The sequence below is a fragment of the Varroa destructor genome, unplaced genomic scaffold, assembly GCF_002443255.2.
Source record: "Varroa destructor unplaced genomic scaffold, Vdes_3.0 BEIS01000006.1, whole genome shotgun sequence".
NCBI lineage: Eukaryota > Metazoa > Arthropoda > Arachnida > Mesostigmata > Varroidae > Varroa > Varroa destructor.
In genome coordinates, this window is record NW_019211459.1 from 20,209,119 (window position 1) to 20,232,648 (window position 23,530).

A 23,530-nucleotide genomic window follows, 5' to 3' on the forward strand; every position below is an offset into this window, starting at 1 on the left:
GTAGTATAATGCGACGCCGGACTTATTAGCAGCTTCTGGTATAGCTGGTAGCATCCCCCCTATGCGGTTCAGTTGTTTCAGTATCCATATGCGTAATATACCGAGAGCATCATATGATAACGCTATGTCTTGTTACGCCTCAAGTGAATTTCAATAACGTAATTTTTATGACGATTTCGGTTTCATCTTGTGAAACTCGAAGTCTTACTCGAAATACAGCCATTCATGTAACATTTAAAATGTAGATTGTAATATTTGAATTTATTAGGAAGCCGATTGGGACGCAGTAGTATACGATATCGTAGACATAATACTGTAACACGGCAAAAAAAAAAGGCTAATTATTTTTCTTCACGGCTTCTAGCTTATCTCTATCGTTTATCCAAACACGTGGTACATTGGTATTTCTAGTTAACAAAAAACACGTACATCTGCGCCTGGCGCGGGTAACGAAAAATACATCATTTATTCAGTCCGTTCCTTCAAGATAGGACACTTATCAATGTTTGTTATTATTAAATAAATAGTTCAACTCCGATTTATTCCGTTGGCTGCAGGGCAATTATTCTTTACTCCATCAAGTACTTCTTATAAGAAGTATTTATGCAAGTATATACCTGTTATGGACAAGGCAATTCTACCCTTGCAACAAATTAAAGAGTGCGTCTCAGAACGGTGGGTTCCCAAAGGATGTTGTTTTCTGGGTGAAAATTTTGTTCTCGTATTAACCAAAAGGCTCGTCACGCTTTGGAGAGATTCTTGTGGGAGGTGATGTTAAACAAACATTTCTTATTGAGGACTACATCACACACACGTATTTCGTCCTGTTTAAACTTGGGATCCAATTCCACATCGCACATAAATGACTCTACCCATGGGGACACGATGGTCAGCGATCCGATTACGAGACTATCTAAGAGGAAGGCTTGTTATCCATGGCAGTTTCCTTGTTTCCGAGATGTTCACCCTTATCCATTGAGAGCGTTCCTGCACCACCGCCAAATCCGTAGCCTTTGGGTCCGAACTTACGGCCGTAGCACTGCTTACAGAAGATGTCCCCACCATGATCCCCGACGTTCGTGGAGTCAAGCCTGGCGAGAAAAGTCAACAATGTCTCACTCAACGGCTTAGTCATTTAACAATTTCACCCTCAGTGGAAAAATTTACTTAAGTTATAAGGTAAGCAAAACAAATTTGAATAAATTAGAGACATGATTTTTGCCGACAAACCGAGCATCTCCAGTTCAAGGGTCTGTAAGGCATTTTGAACTATATCAGATGGTTCGTAAGACCTACTATGCAATAGAACAGCAAAATGGAGACTTTCCGAGCAAGTACAAATCCTTTTTTGCGGCTTGAATAATACGTACAGATTATTCGTGTGTTCCCACTTTGTTTATATCATTCAGGGCACCATTTTATAGTGGACTTACTTTTTATTGCAAAGTCCACACTTGAAGCACGACTTGTGGAACTTGGCACCTGCAGCCAACATTTCTTCGGCCGCATAGACATTCTTAGCGCATTTTGGACATTTGAACGTCTGTGTTGGTCCGAACGGCATGTTGTTTGTGGTCCTTTTGGCCTTTTGAGGGAGCCTGCCTCAACGAACGAGACTACTGCGGACGAGTCTAGAGCCCAGAGTGGTCCAAGTGGTCTTTCTGCGGTCTGTTTTTTGTTGGATGTGCCGGTTCTCCTACCTGCCGTTGACTATCACAGTAGCTTGTTTCTCTTTCGCGCCGCGAGGCCTGCCCTTCTTCCGGCTTCCTGATTTGGCATGCGGACCGGCTATTCATTTCTCATTGACTCCGACGGACTTGATCTGGCGGACGCACAGGCGTAGCTGTTGCTGCTGCTGCTGATGCCAGCAACGTAGTGGTTCTCGTCGGTTTTTTCGGACATTCGGCCGGGTCAGATCTGAGAAATCGGAATGGAAAGAGGCCAGCCTGCTGAGCTGCTGGCCTGGTGCCCCATAACCCGCGCCGGCAACGGTTCTCCACGAATTCGGTACCCAGACGAGCGGCGGCAATAGTAAGCGTTCCTGTACGCGACAACCGACCGGTCCTGCCGTTGTCGCCGATGGCAGCCTCGCTTGCGGACCTGAACGCATCTAGTGGAAGAATCAGTTTCTATTGCCATGGCTCTCTTTCTTTCTATAGCGAAAACAAGAAATCGCTATCTCCCGTAGTAAGCGAATAACTGTACCACTAATGGTAGGCGCTGTGGTGGTTGCATATGATGCAGCAGTAACGCGATGCCAACTGAAAGAACCCTGGAAGGGCTAAAAGCTTGCGTGCTGGCTCAGCAGCCGCAAATGCGTCGAAGGTGCATCGCTATTGTCATCGTTGTCACTCGATTCTAGCGCCGCTACCTTTGATTGTCGCGGTTATCTATCCGAAGCAGGTAGCCAGTATCGCCAATAAGAATCTAGTCAGCAGTTAAGATTTTCGTGCCAAGTAATGCCAATGCGATAGGAAAATGCGCACAACTGGGTTTCTCCAGACAAGTCAACCATATTATCTAACTGGTTGAAATCCGTCTAGTTGGAAAAAAAATTCCGTAAACCGTTAGTCATACGCATATGTTTCTATATCATATTATGCTTTATTTATTTGGCCAATATGTTAATAAATCTTAATTGGTTTATAACATAGATTTTAAATTATATTTTTCATCTGGGTGCTGCCATCTGTATTCTTGTACTGTAAAAGAAGAAGAAGAAGAGAAATACGATCTCATTTGTATATTTTTCAATAATATCTACGATGAACTTTTCCAAAATTTAAATACAACCACTTTCATCTACACATACATATATACAGACATTTAGTCAGCGTTCAAATAATGGCCTGAACCTTTGACCAACTAAAATCATAAAAAAGCCTTCTCATACGTAGTGTAAATAAGACAGTATATGAAATTATACGTCTAGATAAACGGCGTACAATGTAAAGTTTTGGTCGAGTTTTCCTCTTCGATTAATTCGCTTATTTAGATCCTTTATAGGCGGGTATTTTAAAATCTGATGTAGTCGTTGTTGACGCCACCCCGAGGCTGCTACTCTGCTTCATCGTCAGCTGTTGTCATTAGCATAATAATGGCTATTACCGGTTAAAAGTAAATCTCAATAGGCCAGATGGCCTGACTCGGCTATCTGGCCTTCTATAGCTCTATTCAGACATCCGATACCATGCTGACGAGCGTTAGTCAGTTGACCACAAAAGCGGCTATTGAAACCACAATTCGCAAGCGCTAAATTGTCATATTTTGCCAATACGTTCGACTCGATTTCGCGAACGCTTCATGATCGGATTGCTGAAACAAAAACAGTCTAGGCGATGTAGGCTAAATAGACAGGCCCCTATCGTTAGGCCCTTTTGTATATGTAAGAACTGCTCAACGATACCTATTCATTGATATGTCGTTATACGCCTATATATATTTGTTTGGTGTCCATCTGGTTATGCAACAAATTGCGTTGAGAAATGAGAAACTGGCGATGTTGAGATGTAAAGGACTTAGGACTTACATTGTAGAAGTTTCGCCATGCATGAAATGTAAGTTTGCGAGTTTTTATCATACAAATGGTGTCCATCAAACCTGTTTAAAGTGCACTTAATGATGTTAGGGAGATCTTAACGAAATGGAATATTTAGGGATAGTGCGGAACAATATCGAGGCATCTGCTCGTAATACAAGAAATAAGATACACATAGAAAAGCGAATACTTGCGTAACCGGATTGACTAAAGGGTATTTACATAAAATTGACCTAATTCCCTTCATAAAGCCAGTTATACGTTCTTGTATGATACTCAGATTAAACGACGGGGTAAACAGTATGTTAGCCGTTCTATAACCACTGCTCGTATTTTCAAATGAGTCCTTTGACTCATAGGGCTTGAAGAACCAGGGCATTTAGTGTTTCGATTTTTTGTCCGGTATTTAAGCCGTTAGGCATTGTTTATTGACGGAACACACCAGCACTTCTTAAAATTATTAAGACTCCCCCGTGCAGGTGTGATGAAGGGACCCAAAAGTTCCGTAATTTATATTCGAACCATAATTTTGCACACAGCTCTTTCTACATTTCGCAGAAATCTGTCTCGCGGACACTGTTAACAAAACCAGCTTCACCTGACCAAGGTATTCTCTAGCCATCTTTCTCCTCGTTCTGCCTATCAAAGCACGTGTCTAGTTACATGCAGTAGTTCAAATCAGAAGGCGCGACGGGTTACAAACTATCGGCATTTTGTAACTCAACAGAACCAGTTAGCGCGACCTGACAAAAGACGGACTAACTAAAATAGGAATTTTTTCGATTTCTCTGAAAACTAAAGCCAGTACGTAATGACGTCTCGCTGAAAGTTTTGTCCAAGATTAAGCAAGAAATGGTCTCATCACCTACTTTCAATTTTTAGGTATCCTAATTTGCACCATGAACAATTCGTCTTTAAAAATATTCGTTTATCTCTGGACTCAAAATCGAAGGTACCGAACTAGAAAATAATCGTGTACATTTTACTGTTTCAGCGGCATTAGCTTAAACTGTTCTTAAAATAACGCTAAATGTGCAGCTGTTTGCATAGATAAGGTATCGTTGTTCTATTCTGGCTATTGCTTAGGTAATTAAATATGAAAATTATACAAAAATTCAGATAGTGATCTGCTATAAAAGCTCAAATGTATAAGGCTCAAAAAGCCGCGGACAGTAACGCAGGTGCTAGTTGAAAAACACAAACGCAGCAGACTAAATTGATCCTATCATTTGTGCTTTTAGGTTTTACTATTAAAGGTGTTTTGAAACATATGATGTCCAATAACAGTGATTACGGTAGTGGTGCCTTGTTTGCTTTACTTCGTTACAATTAATTATAACATTAGATCATTATTAAACATCTCGTGATCTGCGTGGCCTTTGTATGGAGCCAGCTAATACTGACTCAACTAACATTGCACTTTTCATTTCAATCAACAGTGATCGGCCTTTATTTTTTATTTTTTACGTTAATTTCGACGATCTTCTCGAAGTTTCCTTTTTTTATTTGTAAATATGTCCAATTTACAGATTTATTTATCAAAAACCCAGGCAATTTATCAGTCTGTGCACAGAAGAATATAAACATAAATCCCAACTTCGACACCTAGGAGTAAACGTACCAACGCCTATATCTCACCCTATGCGCCAAACGATATCACTGACATCGTGCATGGAATTGCTTCACAATAAAGCCTATTAATTTACTACTAACAAACAAGAAGTATTCGACGTCACTTCGGACTTTTAGATATTGTGGTCTGATTATTGCGTGTGATTTGTCTGGCGCGTCTCGCTGCCATGGGAGCGTGACGCGATCTTTCGAATCGTCCATAATGAGTTTTCTGTAAAACGTATCAGAACGAACGTTTATGGTTTCACCCACGGTTCTAAGAAACCTGTATTCGTTCAATAAAACTTTGTAGCACAGTTTATTGACTAAAAATGCATTGTTTTCATTTGCAGCATAGCCAATTCGTTAGGATGTGCCGCTATACTGCACAGGCTACTACTGATAAAAAAAAATTACATTTGATTCCACTCTTCACCTATCTCTGCTCGTCACAGTATCATCCAAGTAATTTCATCACACAGCTCCGTTTTTTCAATGAGATAGATACCTATATTATTCTTTATAATATCAGTTTCCTATACCTCTTACGATAAAGAACGATTGTAAACAATCTACTTGTTTCATTTCTCTTTTTCCTTCGATCCCTGCGTTCTTTTACAGATTTCATCAACATCCACTTCGAGAGAGTATGATTGAGCCCGTGCCACCTGGCGTACGACGACCCCTTAGTCCCGGTGAGCGTCGGGAGTCTTTGCAAATGACTCCAGCAGTTCTTCGCCGGCTTCCCGTGACCCCAATGGACTCTATAGGGCTCACCCAGAGTGACCCCTGGAAAAGTGGTCTTCACTCGTCAACTGGAGCATCGGCTTATTTCTCTCGGAGACCTGTCTCGCCGGTAACACAAAACAATGCTAATACGAACAAAAGGTTTGTCCGGAAACTGACGTGTAGTTATTTGAACTGTCTTTCATAGCAATGCGTGTTTGATGTTCAGCAAAAGATAACCGCAGATTTAAAAGTTTCGTCTGCATAATCAGTGAGTTTCACGGCCCACCAATGCATCATCCAAGCTGTAGTTGTTGTTGCTTCAGACGTAAACGATAGCATAACAATACGTACGTCCAACGAAGCTGTCACGTGGAGAGTGCGGTTTTTACTGAATCACATTTCTTTCCGGGCTTTTAGTTTTGAACTTACACAGTGCAAAATATAAATATCGTCGTTATTGCGGTCTTTAGCTATTAGGGATGGCCACTTTTGCCCGTATCATTACTTACCACGTTCTTACCATTCGAAGTTTTCCTTCATACATATATGGATCTCGAGTGAATTTTAATATCTTATCACTTGTTACAGATGCGGTAGTCACGTAGATGAAATGGTGATGGGCCCAGGTCTCCGGGGATCGGATATGAGACGACAGTCGTTAGCCACAGATAGTCCAGGTGGCAGCTTGCACGATTACCGCGGAAATGGTAATCCACTTGCCAAATTTTTCATTAACCCCCTCGATAGATCCCGGGGCCATGGCCACTCACACGCGCGCCATGGCAGCCGGTTCAGTGTTGCCGAACCACATTCGTACGGAGGACATCGCATCTATTAAAAGATGCGCACACTGCAAAATGCGATAGCTATAACAAGTGATGTTATAGCATTTCAAGGTGATCATGTTTATAAGTCTCCTGCCATAAAAGCCCTTCTTGATAATGCTCACATATATGACATGCAACGCAAAAATGAGCGTTACGCCTATATATATAGCATACTTTTTATAGGTATCTATATATCGACAAGAAGCGCGTAGTATAACTTTTAAGCGAACTTCATCTATTTCTTTTGCACAAAATTGACAGAAGAAAGTCTTTAAGACCAGCAAATATTCGTTCGGCTTAGGCCGATACTTGCCCTGTTCAAGAGGACGCAGTCACTTGGATAACGGTTTACTCATCGATCGTGTCTCCCGATCGATCACCATCAAAATGCATCTGCGAAGCGCGAAAAAACAAACGTCCTCTTTTGATGATATATTTAGGTGCACGACACTCCCATTTGCAAACAATGGAACAGTTTGAGTATCCTTATTTCAACAGGAGGATCGAGCTCTTCCTATCCATTGGCACTTGTACAGCAAAACGCACTGATTGCTTTTTAGTGAACTACGCAATGAAGCATCCGAGAAAATTTCATAATTAGACGCCTTACCACAGGAATGTGATTGGATGAATTGTATCTGACATTTGGAATGGCCTAAACGGTTAGGAAATGAGACTTGTTCGGGCGCATTCCTATAATCGGTCGACGATGATGCTAGTTCTTTCCTGAAGAAGAGGTAGAGTCGAAAAGCTTTTCGTGAATTTGGTTTACATCAAAATTTAACTTACTCGGTTTAACTTGATTGACAAGGACTTCGTTGAGTCTTTATAATCTTACCGATTCGTATTTCAGATCGTCGAGATCGACAAAGGAAGGCGCGGCTAGAACAACTCGAATGACAAGATAAATAGCGTGCTTGATCAGGCGATGGCTAAATTTAGTTTTTATTTACAGTTATGAAAACTATTAATTGTCTAGCTGTTTGCCTTGATCCCGTTGTGCCCGTATCAACTCTCAACGCTATACAGGACATCTTACTTTTTACTATCTTCTTCTAGTAAACAGTTCCAACAAAAAACACTCGATCTTTCTGCTTGCAGTCCGTTCGAGTAGGACTTAGCATAGCGAGATTATATCGAGTTATTGATACGTCTTTCGACCTTTTGCGTTTCCGAGACCTCTGTTAAGTAGACTACGAACTGCCAATACTGTAATGACTAAAACGGGTGTGATCGATAATTGAGCTTAAATTAATGCGTGCCACCAAGTCGACGTCCATAACCTCGCCTGCTGTCGAGCATGCCCTGGGGAACGAATTTAGATACTTGCGTACATGAACAGAAGTCTTATCGTCGATCAAGGAAATCTGAAATCTTCTTTTCTGTTTTATTTTGTCATCATTAATAGGTTTTTTGATGTATTGTATGGGATGCAGTCAGTTCTCACTTGCAGTTTTTGCAGTGGAGAATCATATAATAGGGAATAACGTTCTCCATTCATTACGCAGTAGGAGCTGACATTTCGGTGAGGATCGATTTCGTAACGACTTGACTCATCGAAAGGAGTTAGGAGGATAACAGTTGTGGCAGGTTTTTTTTGGGGGCAACAGAATTGCGCTACACCACTAGCCGGGTTCCTTTCAAACCCTCGCCTATTTGTGCGACGCGCTTAGAGATTGTACATTATATTTTCACAATATAACTAGCTCATAAATTATATATATATATATATATATATATATATATATATATATATACCTTTGTTTTGTTTTGGTGGTCGACATATCCACAAGGACGATGTCGGGTCCACAAGCATGTCCGCGCCATCCGTGTGCCCGATGCCTATCGCCTCGTTTAGCTCTTGCTTGCTGCAATGTACTATTATTTCCCGTTTTCCACCTTTTCTGCTATTGACAAGCCATTAAAATACACTGTCTGAATGTTAATAATGACTTCAACAAAAGTTAACAATAGCTAATAACAACAACGCTACTATTAATGTTAATGAATAATATTGAATCAAAAATTACTTGAATGTAAGGTGTGGGCGGCAAATACTGTAATATGTAATTGTTTCTCGTAAATAAATGGCGCGTTCTTGGGTCTTGGAATTATAGTTGCAAACCCGCGTTTTTTCTCTGCTACAACTCGTTATATAGGTAACGAATATATTTCACGATATTAGGTACATCTCAAAAGAATATAAAAAGGTAGGTGGCTTCTTTTCGCGCTGAAAAACATGGTACTCTGAAAATTTTTTAGGTAAATTTTATCTACTCTAAATGCCGTTAAGGTATACATCACAACGTAAAAAGGAGTTCCTATCATATTAACTTTTCACTGACGTAGCGCCGCCTTACCATTCATATCTGGTGTCTAGATATTTATATTTTTCAAGCACACTCAAAATTAAAAAAAAATATATACATATAGGCAGTTAAAAGTGGATGCGGCAGAATTTGAAATCAAGTAATTTTTAAGCTAGCAGGGCTGAAACCATGATACCTCAAGACGTGTTAGAGGTGCCCTTTTTAATTTTTTCTGCACACATGTCCCGGTATCTTGACAGCTTTTGGACAGTGATATCCCTACCACTCGTATTTTCATACGTAATTTCTCTATCTAAGGCTTATCAAAGTGATTCGATAATGGAGTGCGCTTGCCCATCGGTTGCCTTTTTTAGAACATGGAATACCCGGTAGTTACACGGATCTAGATTGGGAAAGTTTGCAAGTTTTTTTTTTTCAATCCAAGGGTATAACCAAGAAATAGCGATGGCACTTGACGTTGTCGTCAAGTAACCAGGTTGCGCACTTTAGATTGCCGTATCAGCGGTCCATTGAAGGACTCGTTTCCGCGTTTTCAGTATTCAGGTTACAATCCTACAACATATTATATGTGAAATGCCAGTTTCAGCCGAGAGAGCGCTGAAACTTCAATTTTTACTTTCGTAGAAATCCCCCTGCATCGCGACCATGCGTCCTCGTCGTTCATATCTTGATATCTGGTTATCCCCTTGGTGCTCTTCAACACTTTGATCCCTGTTTTGGAAACGTTTGCGCCATTTACGTACTGTGCTTTCGCTTATGATTTTCTTGCCTGATGTCTTCAACAATATTTGGCGAATTTTCGTATTGCTGTGATTTTTGGGAAACAAAAATTTTATCATTGTGCATTAATTCTTAAGATTAAAAGAATTTTTTCTTTTGAACCAGTTTCTCCAAAAGTAAGTTCAATCGATTTTCATTTACAAGTTTGTAGAAGGAGTATCTACCAGCCGAGTGCTGTCGGTTCGCAGCGCATAACTTAAAGTTATTCAACTTTAACGTCCATTGGATTTGCTTGTACCAGCATTCTACATTGGGTTGTCGAAAAAGTACTGCAGTCTACAGATGTTCACAATGAGTCGACGTTAGACTCAGTTGAAAGGCGGGATTTGACAGTAAGTGTGTTTAAGCTGTTCGGATACCTTTTCTTTGTACTTGAGGTAAAGTGTCTCCTAGATGAATAAAAGATGCGTTATCAAAGATGGCTCTGTCGGGTTCCTTATCAAAATTGCAACGAAAAAAAGTGTCTCTTATGGAGGTCGACCAATTAGAAAAAGTTGATGAGATTATTTCGAGAATAGAGCAAGGCCGATACGTTAGTAACCACTACATCGTTAATTAACTAAATATTCTGAAAGCGTTAAACCATTTGAGGAATGCAGGCTACAAAAAAGGCTCGGTATTTAGGTATCACACGAATTGACGTAAAAGTATTTAGTTCATCGGTCATCAACCATATGTTCATTTACACAACTTCATAGAAACGCAACGAACTCAATGACTACGAGTGGTGAAAATTTCACAAACGATAAAAATTTACAAAAAAAAACAATATAGCTCCATAATCTGTGGCCAAGCCCAGACGGTCCTCAAAAAAGAGATAGGTTTGATGAAATTAGAAAGGGCATTAAAAATAGCATTTTGAGTTACTATCGTTTGGCAAAAAGATTATTCGGACCTCTACTATCTGCTTACAATACGCTATTAAGAAAAGTCGACCAAAATTAGTACAGAGGGAAGGCATCGTTTCCCATCAGAACAATGCCAGGCAACAAACACTATTCTCTGAAATATTCTCTGAGTATTCTCTGAAAAATCAGTCCAGTAAACGACAACCAAAATTAGCCCCGTTATGCCTTAAATAAGTTTTCCTGGCATCTCCAAAGCAGTTGCTTTTTTTTTAGTTGCCTATTGCTCAGCAAAACCAAAATTGTCATTTTGTCATTGCATGTGGGCTTTAAATGTTGCCCATATTTTCTTTTTTGCGAAATATCTCTCCCGAGATATGAAAACAACTACTGATCGCTAAAACAGAGATCCACTAGATGCAATAGTGGTTCCGTTATAGATAATTAATACGAAACATTTCATGCGCATTATAAAAATAGATGCGATAGCTATTTTTACCGTTCGAATTTGTCTGACCTTTTTATAACTGGATTACTTTCTTTAGCCTATTTCTTAGACCTTCTTGATTCCCGAACTGTTGCGGCTGATCAACTACAATACAACAAACAACGATGGATCCTAAATTTTGGCCGCTACCATAGCAAACATGCGTGATGCCAATGGCAGCAATAGCTGCGACGCCTGTCCGAACATGTTACGGAGCATTTAAGGTTAATATTGAACGACTTAGGATTTCGATCTCTTTAGTAACAGTACCATACATGAACTAAGGTTAATATTGAACGACTTAGGATTTCGATCTCTTTAGTAACAGTACCATACATGAACTTTGACTTTTAGCAATTGTAAGGTTATCTGAATTACAATCAAAGCTGGTTTGTTTTTCTTTCTCTTTGAGCTTTCCCTCTTACACAGATATCTATTGTGTTTCTCGCTCAAACATGACGAGTAGTAAATATTATCGAGTGCAACACACTTCTCGTGAAAAAACCTTGGCTTTTGTCGAATCAAAACGCTCTAAGACATTACACTTTTTTCATTAAATCAAAATTCAGTTGAATTCGTCCTCGTTCAGTTGACTTCCTGCGAATAATGTTGCCTTGCCGCTTCTAAATGGCTAATTATCTATCGCTGCCATCACTAATTATCTATACTTTTGCCTTGATTTAGTTAAGCACCGCCTACTGTTGCACCCTTCGTTAAACACCGTTTATAAATGAAGGCTACTAATTTTTTATTTTGTACTTCACTCAAAAGGATTGCCGAAATTTTAACTGAAAGTTGTCTACAACGCAATCCTTCTCCTAGACTAACTAAAACTAATAGCGTCTCTGTACATTTCCGGTAATTAAAATGACAGTCTTAGTTCAGGTACATCTTCAATGGAATATAATCTGTAGGCCCATTAACTATGTACCTGTACAAAGTAGACCAACAAGATAATTACAATAATGGTATAGATGACACTACTATTCTCACTATTAGAAAAAACATTTTGATTAATATGCATATTTTTATCAATTATTATCATTATTTCTCAAAGCATAAAATAAATACTTTTTATAAGTCCTCAAACCTCCATTTCGTTGTTAGGGCAATACATAAACAATTTAAATTCGCACTTGATTTTCAGTAATCTACATAGAACTATTTTTCAAAGCAAAATCATACTCACGGCCTGTGTATCGCCAAGCCCTCAACAGTTTCTCACCGAAACGCCTTCTTTTAAAGGACGGGTAATCATTATATCATATAGGTCACAGTTCACCGTTTTGGTAACTTACATTCCCATTGCAGTTCACTCTATACTTCGCCAGCAGGCACACCCCCGAAACTTGCCCTATTGGTAATATATTTTATGCATGTGTTTTGTTGTGATTGCTTCTGTTTAAATTCTATATCGACGGTCCAGTTCTACCAAATAAGCTGGAAGCTACAAAGCGCAACTGATCTCAGCGCATTCGGTGTAGAATTGTAATCACATTAGATTATACTTGATGGAAGGCCGTCTGCAAATTGGCAGGCGACGATGAACTCATCGACTTTCTTTAGATCAATAGAAGCTATAACAATAGATACCTCTTTCCGTTCATGTCGGCGTACAGTGCGATTTTGTTAGATAACGCGAATTTTCTTCTAATGTCAACAATAGTTACCTTCAATTGATGTCCTTCATGCCTATTCTTTTCAATAAGGATCACTTGCTAAGGGATAAAACAACTTCAGGTTGCGTTTACAAATTCCCTATCCGAAATTTTACACCGCTTATGCTGCTCGAACACATGTTTTGGCACGCCATCTATAGGCCCATTCTACCACATTTATGCTGTCACACTGTCCTGTGCTAATTTTCACTATCAATCTTTTACTATTTTTCTTATTGTTTCCTTATTTCAGTTTATTCATTCTTAGCTTTTTACATGTACCCTGGAATTTTTACACACATGCTGATATCATCGGCTCGCCTCTTCATTTCTTCTGAGGTAGACACAGCCAGCATTTTCCTGCACTTAGTTTTACATCATATCATGAGAAGATAGTAGAATCGCTACATTATGCCCAGAAATCACTTTACCCGCGACAAAGAGGTATTTACTCGCTCGCATATTCAGAGCTACGCGTAGTTTACCTCAAGAGCACTGACATCAATCACCATCATGATCGTATTCAGCATCATTAAATACCGTTTAGCCCATAAAAATAATAATCTGCCTAATCGCTCCTCGTTAAGGCAGAGTATCCTTCATGCAACAGTGGCGGCATTCCTGAATGTTTTTACAAAACAATATATCAAAGTTTACACCAGAAAACGAACCAATCACACTGGTGCCTTAGTTGACTACTGTTGACTGCTTTTTCCATTGGTTCTTCACGTTGATAAATCACCATACCAATATCAACATTTATATGTGAACCTGCATTGGCCACCTATTCACTCTTCTTGAGAGCAGGCTCGCGTATTTCGTGCATCAGTGCGCATTGGCAAAGTTACCTTCGACAGCCCCTTGCAAGGCTATCATGCTTTCAACACCGTGCACTGGACAATCATAGGTGCAAACTTTGTTTCCGTTTCACTCAAAAATTGACTCGTTTAAACGAAAACATGACCATTGGCGCCTGCATACCTGATCAGTTCTATCTTGAATTATGGGTTATAAGGTAGTTGCTGTCTTCAGTCAGTGTATTTTTCCATCTTTAATCCTTCGACGACCTGGCTTTTTATTTCTTGAATCTGTTGTCATTGTTGTTGTTCTCTTCAACATAAATATCTTTATTGGTCTCGCTGTTTGTCGTTTTGTTGGTCATGTATTGTCGTTGTTGTTGTTGACATGAATAAAAGGTAACGTAGAAGTGGCGCTAGGTTCCATCCGTTGCCAGTCATCACGGATGCTCTTGGTCGCTTCCGCTCAGCGTAATCACGTATTTAACAACAAACGCGAAAGCCGCGAAGCCAACGACAACGCACAGATTCGTCAGAGCGGCGGCTAACGAAGACTGCATCTGTAACAAGGCCAAAAGAGGCCAAACGGCGGCCCCCAAAAAACATAAGCCACAATAAAAAAAACGGTTAATAATGTCCAGTAATTATAAAACCGCTACACGACCTGCGCTTCATGAGTCTCTGATTTCGCTCCTAAGAGGTACGGGACATTTGTGATTGAAGGACAAAAAAATTTAGAGTTAAAACGCACACAAAGTACGTAGCAGAAGATTTGCTTACTGCATCGGAGACAGGAAACTTGTTAGTGTTTACCATACATCGTCATTATAAATTCGTTAATGACGAGCTGTAAAATTAAGGATACTTAAAAAAAAAAAAAGACAAATTACATTCTTTCTTAATTCCTCAACTGTGGCAAAATCGTCGCACGATTGCTTTCTTCGTAAAAAATTGTCTGCACTTTTCAGTGAATCAGAATATGACCGAGGACAATGGAAAGCGAAGGGAATAGTTACAGCAATAACCGACATGACTCCCCTCAGCTTTGCAAAGGTTTAAGGTTACCGTTTGAGGTCAACGTTATTATCATAAAATAAAGTATAACCGATAGAGACGAATGTCCTCTAATCTAAAAGAGCAGTCTGATATCGTACCGATGAGTAAAATACGTAGTTTAAATGCAAACACAGCTTCTTTCTGCACATATATTGGAAATCGACGCGATCCTCCGTGACCGCCCGCCAACTGACTTCTTACAAAGTCTCGCAGATCTTTTACGATTAGGTACAAACAGAAGCAGAAATAGATATTTGATTGAGTTGAGACAAAGTTGATCACTGATACCTTCCACCCCTGCCTCGCCTTCCCTGACACTGAGCACACCGTTCTTTGACTATGTTCGAGTAAAATGTTTTTCGCTAAAGTTCAGCGCTGATCGCGAAACGAACAAAGAAGAAAGTCGAAGAGGAGCTGTCCGGAGCGTATATATACTGAATTGGTCACTCAGCCATACAACATTCATTCATCCATCCGCTCGGGCACAGGCATACCTCTCGCCTTTAAGCTTTCTCACGCGCGCTCCTTGCGTCACTCACTTCGACTTGAATTGATGAAATCGGTGCCATTCTGCAATCGGAATCGAAAGGCTATTATAATGGCCGAAATTGTCTACTTCTGTGTCATTAATCTGAGTTCGCTAATATTTGTAACTGTCAGTGGCTAGTGTAAGATAGCGATTTCTTTTGTCCAGCTCTCGACAAGAATCCCTTAAAAGAATATTCGATGGTCGACCCCAACAGGAGACCAATAGAATGAAGTTAGTGTGTCGCAGGCGGTCTCATGAAGGTAAACGTCCATGTGGTTTGAAGGAAAGGATATGAAATACGCTACGAGTTTATGTCCATTAGACATTGAAGCTTTCCTAGCAATGAGCCAGGCATGAACACGGTGAATTTTCGAAGTAAATAACGATTTTAATAAGGCGATTTTAACCAGATAACGAATTTTGAGGTAAGCACTATTTATACGCCAGAATCTAAAGTTTGGCGTGACGAATACTGCTAGTTTTAAGTTCGATCATATAGAACCTAAAAAATTCAACTATCGCATAGCAGTCGCACAAGATACCTACATCTGCTTTCACAAACTTGTGCTGCGCTTTTCATGAGGAGATGTCAGGATGTTTTTCAGTTACAGTTTACGGCGCTTTTGTCACCTTCGGTTTGATTTCCCTACTATCAGAAGTCAGCTTTGAACGGGTTCACTTTTGACTTTCCGATTGCTTCTAAGTAAGCCTCGGTTATTTTTTGTTGATAATGTGGAGAATCCTTTGCTAGCATTTGGTCGCGAAGGTCATTTGGAACGCAAAAACGCATATAAAAACGATTAGAAAATCGTTTTGAATACATTTGGGCAAGTACCACTTAAAACATTGATGAGCATTATGTTGCAATTTTTATATGGAGTTTAGCTAAAACCGTTATCATGGTGAGAATTACTGAGTACATAGTTCGAGACTTCCAAGAACATTAAATATGCCTTCTTAGCGAGAAGGTAACATGGGTGTTTGATGACCCTGTTGGTTTCAACATCTTGCAATGATCTCTACCTCTGTAAATACAAGTAGTTAGCACAAACCTGTTAATAGTAGTGGAACTAATACGAGTTTGCATATAACTGTTTAAAAGTCTCACCTGATTAACGCCGGACGCAATAGCTGGTGGAACGAGTGCCTCTAATTGTCTCCGTTCTGTTTCACGATTTTTTAGAATATCGCGGCACTCCTGAGGATTTAGCACGGTCGCATATTTACCGGTGAGTCAGTATTCACGAACATAAGAAATAAACTTCATCTACAATAGAAAGCCTACACGACTTATAGATATATATATATATGGAGATATAAAACTTATAGATATAAGTTTTATATCTATAAAATTTGTAAATAAAATTTTCCACAGAAGACAAACGGCAAAGTGATAACTAATGTAACGGGCAAATCAAAAACAATCTCCTGTGAGGTTTTAATGCTTAGCCACGTTTTCACAAAATGATTTTATAGGCCGATTTTGGAAATATGTATTAGCTAAAAGTAAACAGCATCTCGCTTATATCGTATTTTACAGAGTGGGAGACAAGTGTCGATGTTTTCTTATAAATTATTCCTAAGACGTTTTGCATGTATTAAGAATGCAATTGCCGATTATCATGTTCACTCCATATTGAGTCCTTATATATTACTATATGCCATTATACATACTAAATATTATTTACCATGATTGCATAGTTTTATTTTGAGAGCTATATTGCGTACTGAAATTTTAAAATATTCCTCTCATGATCCGCTAACAAGCTTATTATAATAAAGCTTGCGCCAGGCAATATTGCTATAATTTGCTAAAATGCAAAAACACTTTACATACAGCTAGAGAGAGTTGAATTTGGCGCTGATAGCAGGTGAAAAAAATGCAAGCGCTTAATATGCAAAAAGGAGCAGAAAGCTTTTTGAAAACTTTTGAAGATTAGAACGGTTCTGAATTCATATATGAAAAATCCATGTACATCAAATATGGCTTCTACATTATTTTGATAAATTTTAAAGCCTAGTAAGAATTTTTGGTTTGACTTTCCTTCGTCGGATCATCCAGAAGCCGACCAAAAACCGGCAACAACATAGTTTTTTAAGGACAAGAATTAAAGAATTACAGTAGGGGGTTCGCTTCGCATGAAGCATTATATAATAGGTGATTTTCGCTTAGATCCCAAGAGCGCTATTTTGTTCTGGAATTTCTAATACCAATCGAGAATCGAATGAACACATGTCCACTATGACAATTTTGGATGGGTTTGTTCAAAAAAAAAGTATAGGTATATAGGGTGAAATATTAAGTCAACGTTACAAAAATTTGAGAAAGAAACCATCATGATATTTTTTTTTTAATAGATTCTGTGATCGAACGTTTGTTTCGTACCTCGGCAAGTTTCGGGAAGAGTTCACAAAATTGTCTGTCCCTAAGATTGAACTCGATACTCTGTTCCGCTAACAATCGTTTCTCATGATCGCTGGATTCAACCGAGCCAAGAGTTGGGGTATTTTCGCACATGAAGCTTTGAAGACCCAGAAGGATGGGACCGGCGCTCCACGTGGGGTTCCACGTTTCTGGATGAAAGTCACTAATTGAAAGGCACAGTCGGGTGTTCGTCTTGAATCTAAAGTTTCGTACATCGCAATCAGATGAGATGGCAGAAAAGATTATTCAGAATATTGATTATATTGATAAACGTTCCTTAGGAATTCCCAAATTCCTTAGGATGTTCTTACGTTTTCTGTTCATAATTGCACCAATTTACTGATCCGTTTATCCACATGTTGATTTTATCAAAATCCCTACAAGCTCATACATCGCGATAGCGGTATTTAAACATAACTGAATGAAAGAACATAAAAAGCGTCAAGACAATTTGTGGACAGCCGTTCTTGTACCTTCCTTTAATTGACCTTTATTATTGATACAAATAATAATCCAATTAATATTTTTATTATTTAATAATTTACTCATTCAATGCATTGGTAATAATTTCGTTATCCTTTATTGAAGTTCCGCATCCTCCAAAAGCTATCGTGTATCGCAAAAGTGTATCGTAAAAATAAAAGTGTATCCTAACAACAACAAAGATGCATTTTGTAACCTTTACTCTGGAAAACTAACCAAGGACACTAAAATGTAACATTCTGTTTGTTCTACGAACCGTCCATTTGGTGTGCTCATGTAGATGGAAGGCGGTTTAAACGGAAACTCCTGAGGAAAGACCAACTTCCCATGATAAAAACCACCTGAAGTTCAAATGAAATATGAGAGTGTATCTTTTACGATCAAACTAACTTAGGTAGCAAACAGTATTCTGAAGTCTTACCTTGGTACGGCGTATCAGGAGTACCAATAACCACATAATGCCTGGAAATAGAACCACGTATAGCAGATTAAAACTAATCCAGTTTTCTTGCAAACAAACAAAACAAAATCAAAGAAAGTCGTAGATTGTCTTGTGAGTCAGTAGCACTGTAATTAGCATCAACTGCGTGTTCTGCGATAACATTTTATAACAGACATAAAAAGATTATTTGCCTTAAGTAAAAATCACAAACATGGACGCTTACTAGAACGCACTAGAGACAGGAATTCGCCGTATTGAAACATGCAATGAACATTATATATGTAAAAAATGTTAGTTCGTTATTAGCTATACTCTTGGAAGCCGGTTAGTATATGCTAAAGAAGTATAACCCCAATAAACAACAACGGATCCATGAAAAATACGTAAGAATTTTATAATAGAGCCGCAATCCGCTAGAGACAAAACAGCTCATGGCATTCACAACAAATCTTATGTGAATCCAATAACAAAAGACACGTGGATCTAACATGCAATAAAAACTTGTTGCATGCTATTATTAAATGGTTATGACGGATCCAGTCAGAGACAGTCACTCCATCACATTCCCTAGATAACGACTTCGCAAGCGAATTGTTCGATGTGGACTTACTTCGTAAGCTCGCACGCTTGTTTATCTAGATGTCATAACATACGGCGTTTACGTCATATACTGTAGACCACGCTCAGGCGCATAACGCCCTTTGAGCCGTGTTTCAAGTAAAAAGCAACGTTATATTAATCATCAGGGTATATTTTTAGTTGAGCATAGAATTTCAATATTATATATATACCTCGTTGCTTGCGTATTCTTAATTATTATTCTGTGGCTAATTTAAATTTGGCAGACTAGTCCACTGTACCATCTTCTATTGAAGCGTCTCTAGATAAAAATTTGCACCCAAATAAGATTTTGTTACTGAAATATCTTTAAAATGTGACGGAAGCTGTGAGGATTTAAGATGCCAGTACTTTCGTACCCCATTTCTATGGAATTACGGTGCCAAACTGAGACCAAAGATTGAATCGCCACTTTGCCTAAGTACGCATCAAAATTAATCAATTGTATCTCTTTTTATTAACTTACCACTCGAGAATGTTATCCGGTACGGGTATTGTGCACACGTACGGAATTGGCTCTTTAGCCAATCGAAGGTAGTCCTGTTTCAGTCTCAGAGTCGCCGTTCGCATCATCTTTACAGATTATGGCGTTGTTTTCGCTGCTACAGCTCTGGTTAAAATCCCTTCTTTGTTGTCGTTTGGTATGTGTTTATTTCTAGTACGGTGTTCCTATACACTTGTCACCGCCTGTATTAATAACATCCTGCACCGACAACATTCACCAACAGACTTTGGGTGAGTACTGGCTAACTGCGCGGCAAGACATTTGCGGAACGCTATCTTCGTATACACGGGCACGTATGACCCTTTAATTCTTTAATTAACCAAACTCGGCTTCATCGTTCAGTTTTAAGCAAATCGACGACGCACCTGCTCCGTGGATAACTTTCCTTAGCGATGCCAGGACCGATTAGCCATTTTTTTTCGCTTTTTTTTTCCCAAACTCAAGTCGTCAGTTTAACAATCAGATGGCTTCTCATTTCGACAGTGAACAGCAGGCAGACAGGTACTGGCTAGCTTAGAGACAAACTGAATTTAGTGGAATAAAAAGTTTAATTTTGGGGCCCAGTCAGCTTGCTGTCCCCCTCGTTCTTTTGCGAGAACCACCAACCACCAATCAATAGCCGATGTAGCGCCTAAAGGGAAAACATTCACCGGAGACTACCTCAACAACTGACGATTGTCGCTTTCAACTGTGTCGGTGTCGTGTGAAATTTACAATGTACCGATAGCAAGAGGTTGTCTCCTTTTTACCTTCTCACTTGCCTCCCTGCAGTTAAAATCATCCCTTGTTACTCCCACTTACAGCATAACAACAGAGAACTGCGGATCAAGGATAGACCAGCGACAAGCAATGACGACAACGACGACGAAGAACCTATAGTACGCCTGCTGTCTACAGTATTCGACTTCCACTCTCAACTGTTTGTTCCCAGGTAGAAGTCGGAAATGGACATTGCCTCAGCAGAAAACTGCTGAAGACCACACGGTACGTGCAGCAGACGAAGTAATGATTGCTGTGACAGAGATCGTCGTAATACTGCTACCGCTAACAGAACTACCGCTGTTGATAGCTGTTGTGAATAGTTGGAAAGAAAGTCACTCCCGTTGTTACTGCTGGAGGAGTCCGGAAATGCGCATTGAGGGGCGGAAGCAGGGCGGAGTACACGACGACGGATGAAAACGCCTGCAGCGGCCACCGTTGATCGATCAAAGAAGGCGAACACCATTCGAACGAGTTGTAACGAGGTAATGAGCACAGAACGAGCAAGCTAGGTAGACAGGAGAAAACATACAGCAAAGTGCAGAAGACCGATGTAGCGACAGGGGATTTCGTTGCTGCTTGTTATGATATTGTAACGCTGCCCTTGTGACTAGTCTTGCTTCTATGATGATTGCCACGAAGACAGTAGAAGTCACGAACACTAACGACAATCTCGTTACCACCAAGTTACCTCACCAGTTAGCACAATATAATTTTTCTACGCCTCGTTGCACTTCTTAACTACAAAATGCTATGCTGTTACCACCGCAACAGCGGTTATCCCGAAACAGCAGGCGATTTCATAGATGGCAACAGCGCTGGCTCTTAACAACACTATGATGGTCTCCGTCATAGCAATCGGTACTTCGGCTGCTGTGATCTTCAGCAGTTTTCTGCTGAGGCAATGTCCATTCCCGAGATTTCTACCTGGGAGCAAACAGAGAGTGACAACCGAATATTGTAGACCGCAGGCGTACTGCAGACTCCTGAGGTTCTTCGTTGTCGTTGTCGTCATTGTTTGTCACTATTCTATTCCTGATCCCTGAAGTGGGAGTAAGAAGAGATAATTTTAGCTGCAGGGAGACAAGTGAGAAGGTGAAAATGAGACAACCTCTTTCTACCGGCGTATCATAAACCTCACACGACACCGACACAGCCAAAGGCAACAGTCGTCAGTTGCTGAAGTAGTCTCCGGTGAATGTTTCCCCTTTAGGCGCTACATCGACTATTGATTGGTGGCTGGTGGTTCCTGCAAAAGAACGAGGGGGACAGCAATCTGACTGGGCTCCGAAATTTGTCTTTTTGATTTCACTAAATTCACTTGGACTCTAATCTAGTCAGTACCTGTCTGCCTGCTGTTCACTGTCAAGATGAGGAGTCATCTGATCGTTAAACTGGCGACTTGAGTTCGGAAAAAAAGAGAAAAAAAAAAACTGGGTAATCGGTCCTGGCATCGGTAAGGAAAACTATCCGCGGAGCAGGCGCGTCGTCCATTGACTTGATGTTGAACGAGGAAAAAACCGAGTTCTATTCAGTTATAGAATCAGAGGGTCATCCGTGCCCGTGTGTGCTAAGATAGTGTTCCGCAGGTGTTCTATCTCGCTGTTGGCCAGTACTCACCCAAAGTCAACACAGTTCAACTAAAACACATCAACGTCAACACCACTACCGTAATCACCACTCCCTCGCTCACGCAGTGAATCAGTTCGCACCACGATGCGCCGCAGCTGGCGGGCGATTGTAAATCAGTGACGAGAATCTCAACAAGAAAGACAGGATGCAAAACATACCGTACAGTCTGCAAGCGGCCGGTTTGGTGGCTTTGCTTGGGTCAGAACATCGGCTGTGGCTAGAAGAGGGCCCTGTACGAAATCGGCTTTGACGTTTATGGCGAGATGAAATTTCAGCAATTCGTCGCCGACCGTGAGTTTGTATTGTCGCGCCACCGCAGCGGCAACAAGCGCAGCAGCAGATGAATGGATGACGCTTACGCGCTCCTGCCGTTGCTGCCGTAAGATCAATGTGAAGTAAATGCAGCACTGTAATTGGTGACTGTGAGCGGTTTCGCGCATCTAAAGGCATCAGATGGACGCATTCTTGACGACTAGAAAAGTAACAAAACAAAGACGTAGAATGTATTGTGACAGAATAGAGAATGGACGGAGTTGACGCGAATAAGCAAAAGACTATTGAAACCGTATCTTTTAATAACAGGTGTTTGCTAATGGGAGTGTGTTACTAGTATTTATATACTGTGATGTTTATAAGAGTCAATATGGCATTTTGTAGCCATTTGCCTATAGACCGATTGACGTCAATTGAATGGAAAAAAGTGCGTGTATTATTTTTTGTATTTTTTTTTGTCTATGAATTAAATACGTGCACGTACAGCGTATACAGAACACCGCTTATGGACATAAGAACGCAATGCTAACGATGCTAAATAAACCATCTTGAAAACCATTGCAACCTAAACCTTTTCACTGCACACCACTCATAAACGGGCCTTTTAACCATACATAAAGTTACCCTGTAAGCTATCATAGATCACTACTCGTTAATTGAATCACGATTCTTTTTATAACGGCCGTTTTCTCAAACGACAAAACTCATGATATATAAATGGCTTTTTAACTGTCAGTTATTAATACAAGCTTAAAAATTACTGTTTCGAGCTTTTTGTTTAGTATTAACGTGAAAACCTGACAATTTTTTTTGCAGAATGAAAGTACTTTATAGGGTATTGGTTTTGAAATTTATGGTAGCAAAATTATTGTACGTATGTTGTATGGCTAGATTAAAAATTTTTGGCCATCGAAGGCTTTTTTAAGTTAGCCATAATAAAAAAAAAAAAGAAAAAGTAATGCCACTGAATCCAGTATTTGCTGGGTTTGATTTCATTTGCATTCGTATAATAGTCATTAATGTTAGTCTGATTCTAATGGCGTTATGTTTGTCGGGTAAAATTTTTTGATAGGCGCCTAAGTTGACCTGTAAATGAGCTTTAACAGGAAAAAAAACTTTGTTTCCGAACCGTAGATGAGTTTTATATAGATCTATAGGCCTTTACTTTTCTTACGACTTACTTTCACGGTTGAAAATATACTGGAG

The 23,530-nt window shown here is 39.8% G+C and overlaps 3 protein-coding genes and 1 long non-coding RNA gene across 21 annotated transcripts in view; 2 read left to right on the forward strand and 2 right to left on the reverse strand.

The window, feature by feature from the left end:
* LOC111253517 (uncharacterized) overlaps positions 1–8,829 on the forward strand; it is a 116,469-nt gene extending 107,640 nt beyond the window's left edge. For 7 of the 12 annotated variants that reach the window (XM_022813004.2, XM_086993245.1, XM_086993243.1 and 4 more), the window contains 2 exons: positions 5,771–6,037; positions 6,467–8,829. In XM_022813004.2, coding sequence (XP_022668739.1) covers positions 5,771–6,037; positions 6,467–6,716 — 517 coding nt within the window. In that variant the 3' untranslated portion in view covers positions 6,717–8,829. The remainder of the gene's footprint in view (positions 1–5,770; positions 6,038–6,466) is intronic. The other 5 variants (XR_015330411.1, XR_015330410.1, XR_015330412.1 and 2 more) reach the window with 5 other exon arrangements.
* Positions 431–2,066, reverse strand: LOC111253518 (muscle LIM protein 1-like). Its single transcript, XM_022813010.2, has 2 exons — positions 1,434–2,066; positions 431–1,091 (listed from the first exon to the last, which is right to left on the reverse strand). The coding sequence occupies exons 1-2, from the start codon at positions 1,562–1,564 to the stop codon at positions 914–916; spliced, it is 309 nt and encodes a 102-aa protein (XP_022668745.1). The 5' UTR covers positions 1,565–2,066; the 3' UTR covers positions 431–913.
* Positions 8,830–8,977: 148 nt separating the features above from the next.
* Positions 8,978–14,133, forward strand: LOC147754968 (uncharacterized). The gene is made up of 2 exons (XR_015330428.1): positions 8,978–10,147; positions 11,206–14,133. It is a non-coding gene; the product is annotated as an uncharacterized LOC147754968 (long non-coding RNA).
* LOC111252765 (ubiquitin-conjugating enzyme E2 J2-like) lies at positions 12,155–22,499 on the reverse strand. Of its 7 annotated transcripts, none has more exons than XR_002674337.2 (7): positions 19,622–22,499; positions 18,517–18,557; positions 18,352–18,436; positions 17,574–17,811; positions 16,296–16,385; positions 15,734–15,929; positions 12,155–14,162 (listed from the first exon to the last, which is right to left on the reverse strand). XR_002674337.2 is itself a non-coding variant. In XM_022811160.2 (7 exons), exons 2-7 carry the CDS (start codon positions 19,726–19,728, stop codon positions 14,043–14,045), a joined length of 681 nt encoding a protein of 226 aa, XP_022666895.1. In that variant the 5' UTR covers positions 19,729–19,858; positions 22,040–22,499; the 3' UTR covers positions 12,155–14,042. The 7 variants fall into 7 exon arrangements, 5 of the variants coding, with proteins under 5 accessions (XP_022666895.1, XP_022666893.1, XP_022666898.1 ...); XM_022811160.2 differs by lacking the exon at positions 15,734–15,929 and having other exon boundaries at positions 19,622–19,858; positions 22,040–22,499; XM_022811158.2 differs by lacking the exon at positions 15,734–15,929 and having other exon boundaries at positions 19,622–19,858; positions 20,026–22,499.
* Between the last annotated feature and the right edge of the window lie 1,031 nt (positions 22,500–23,530).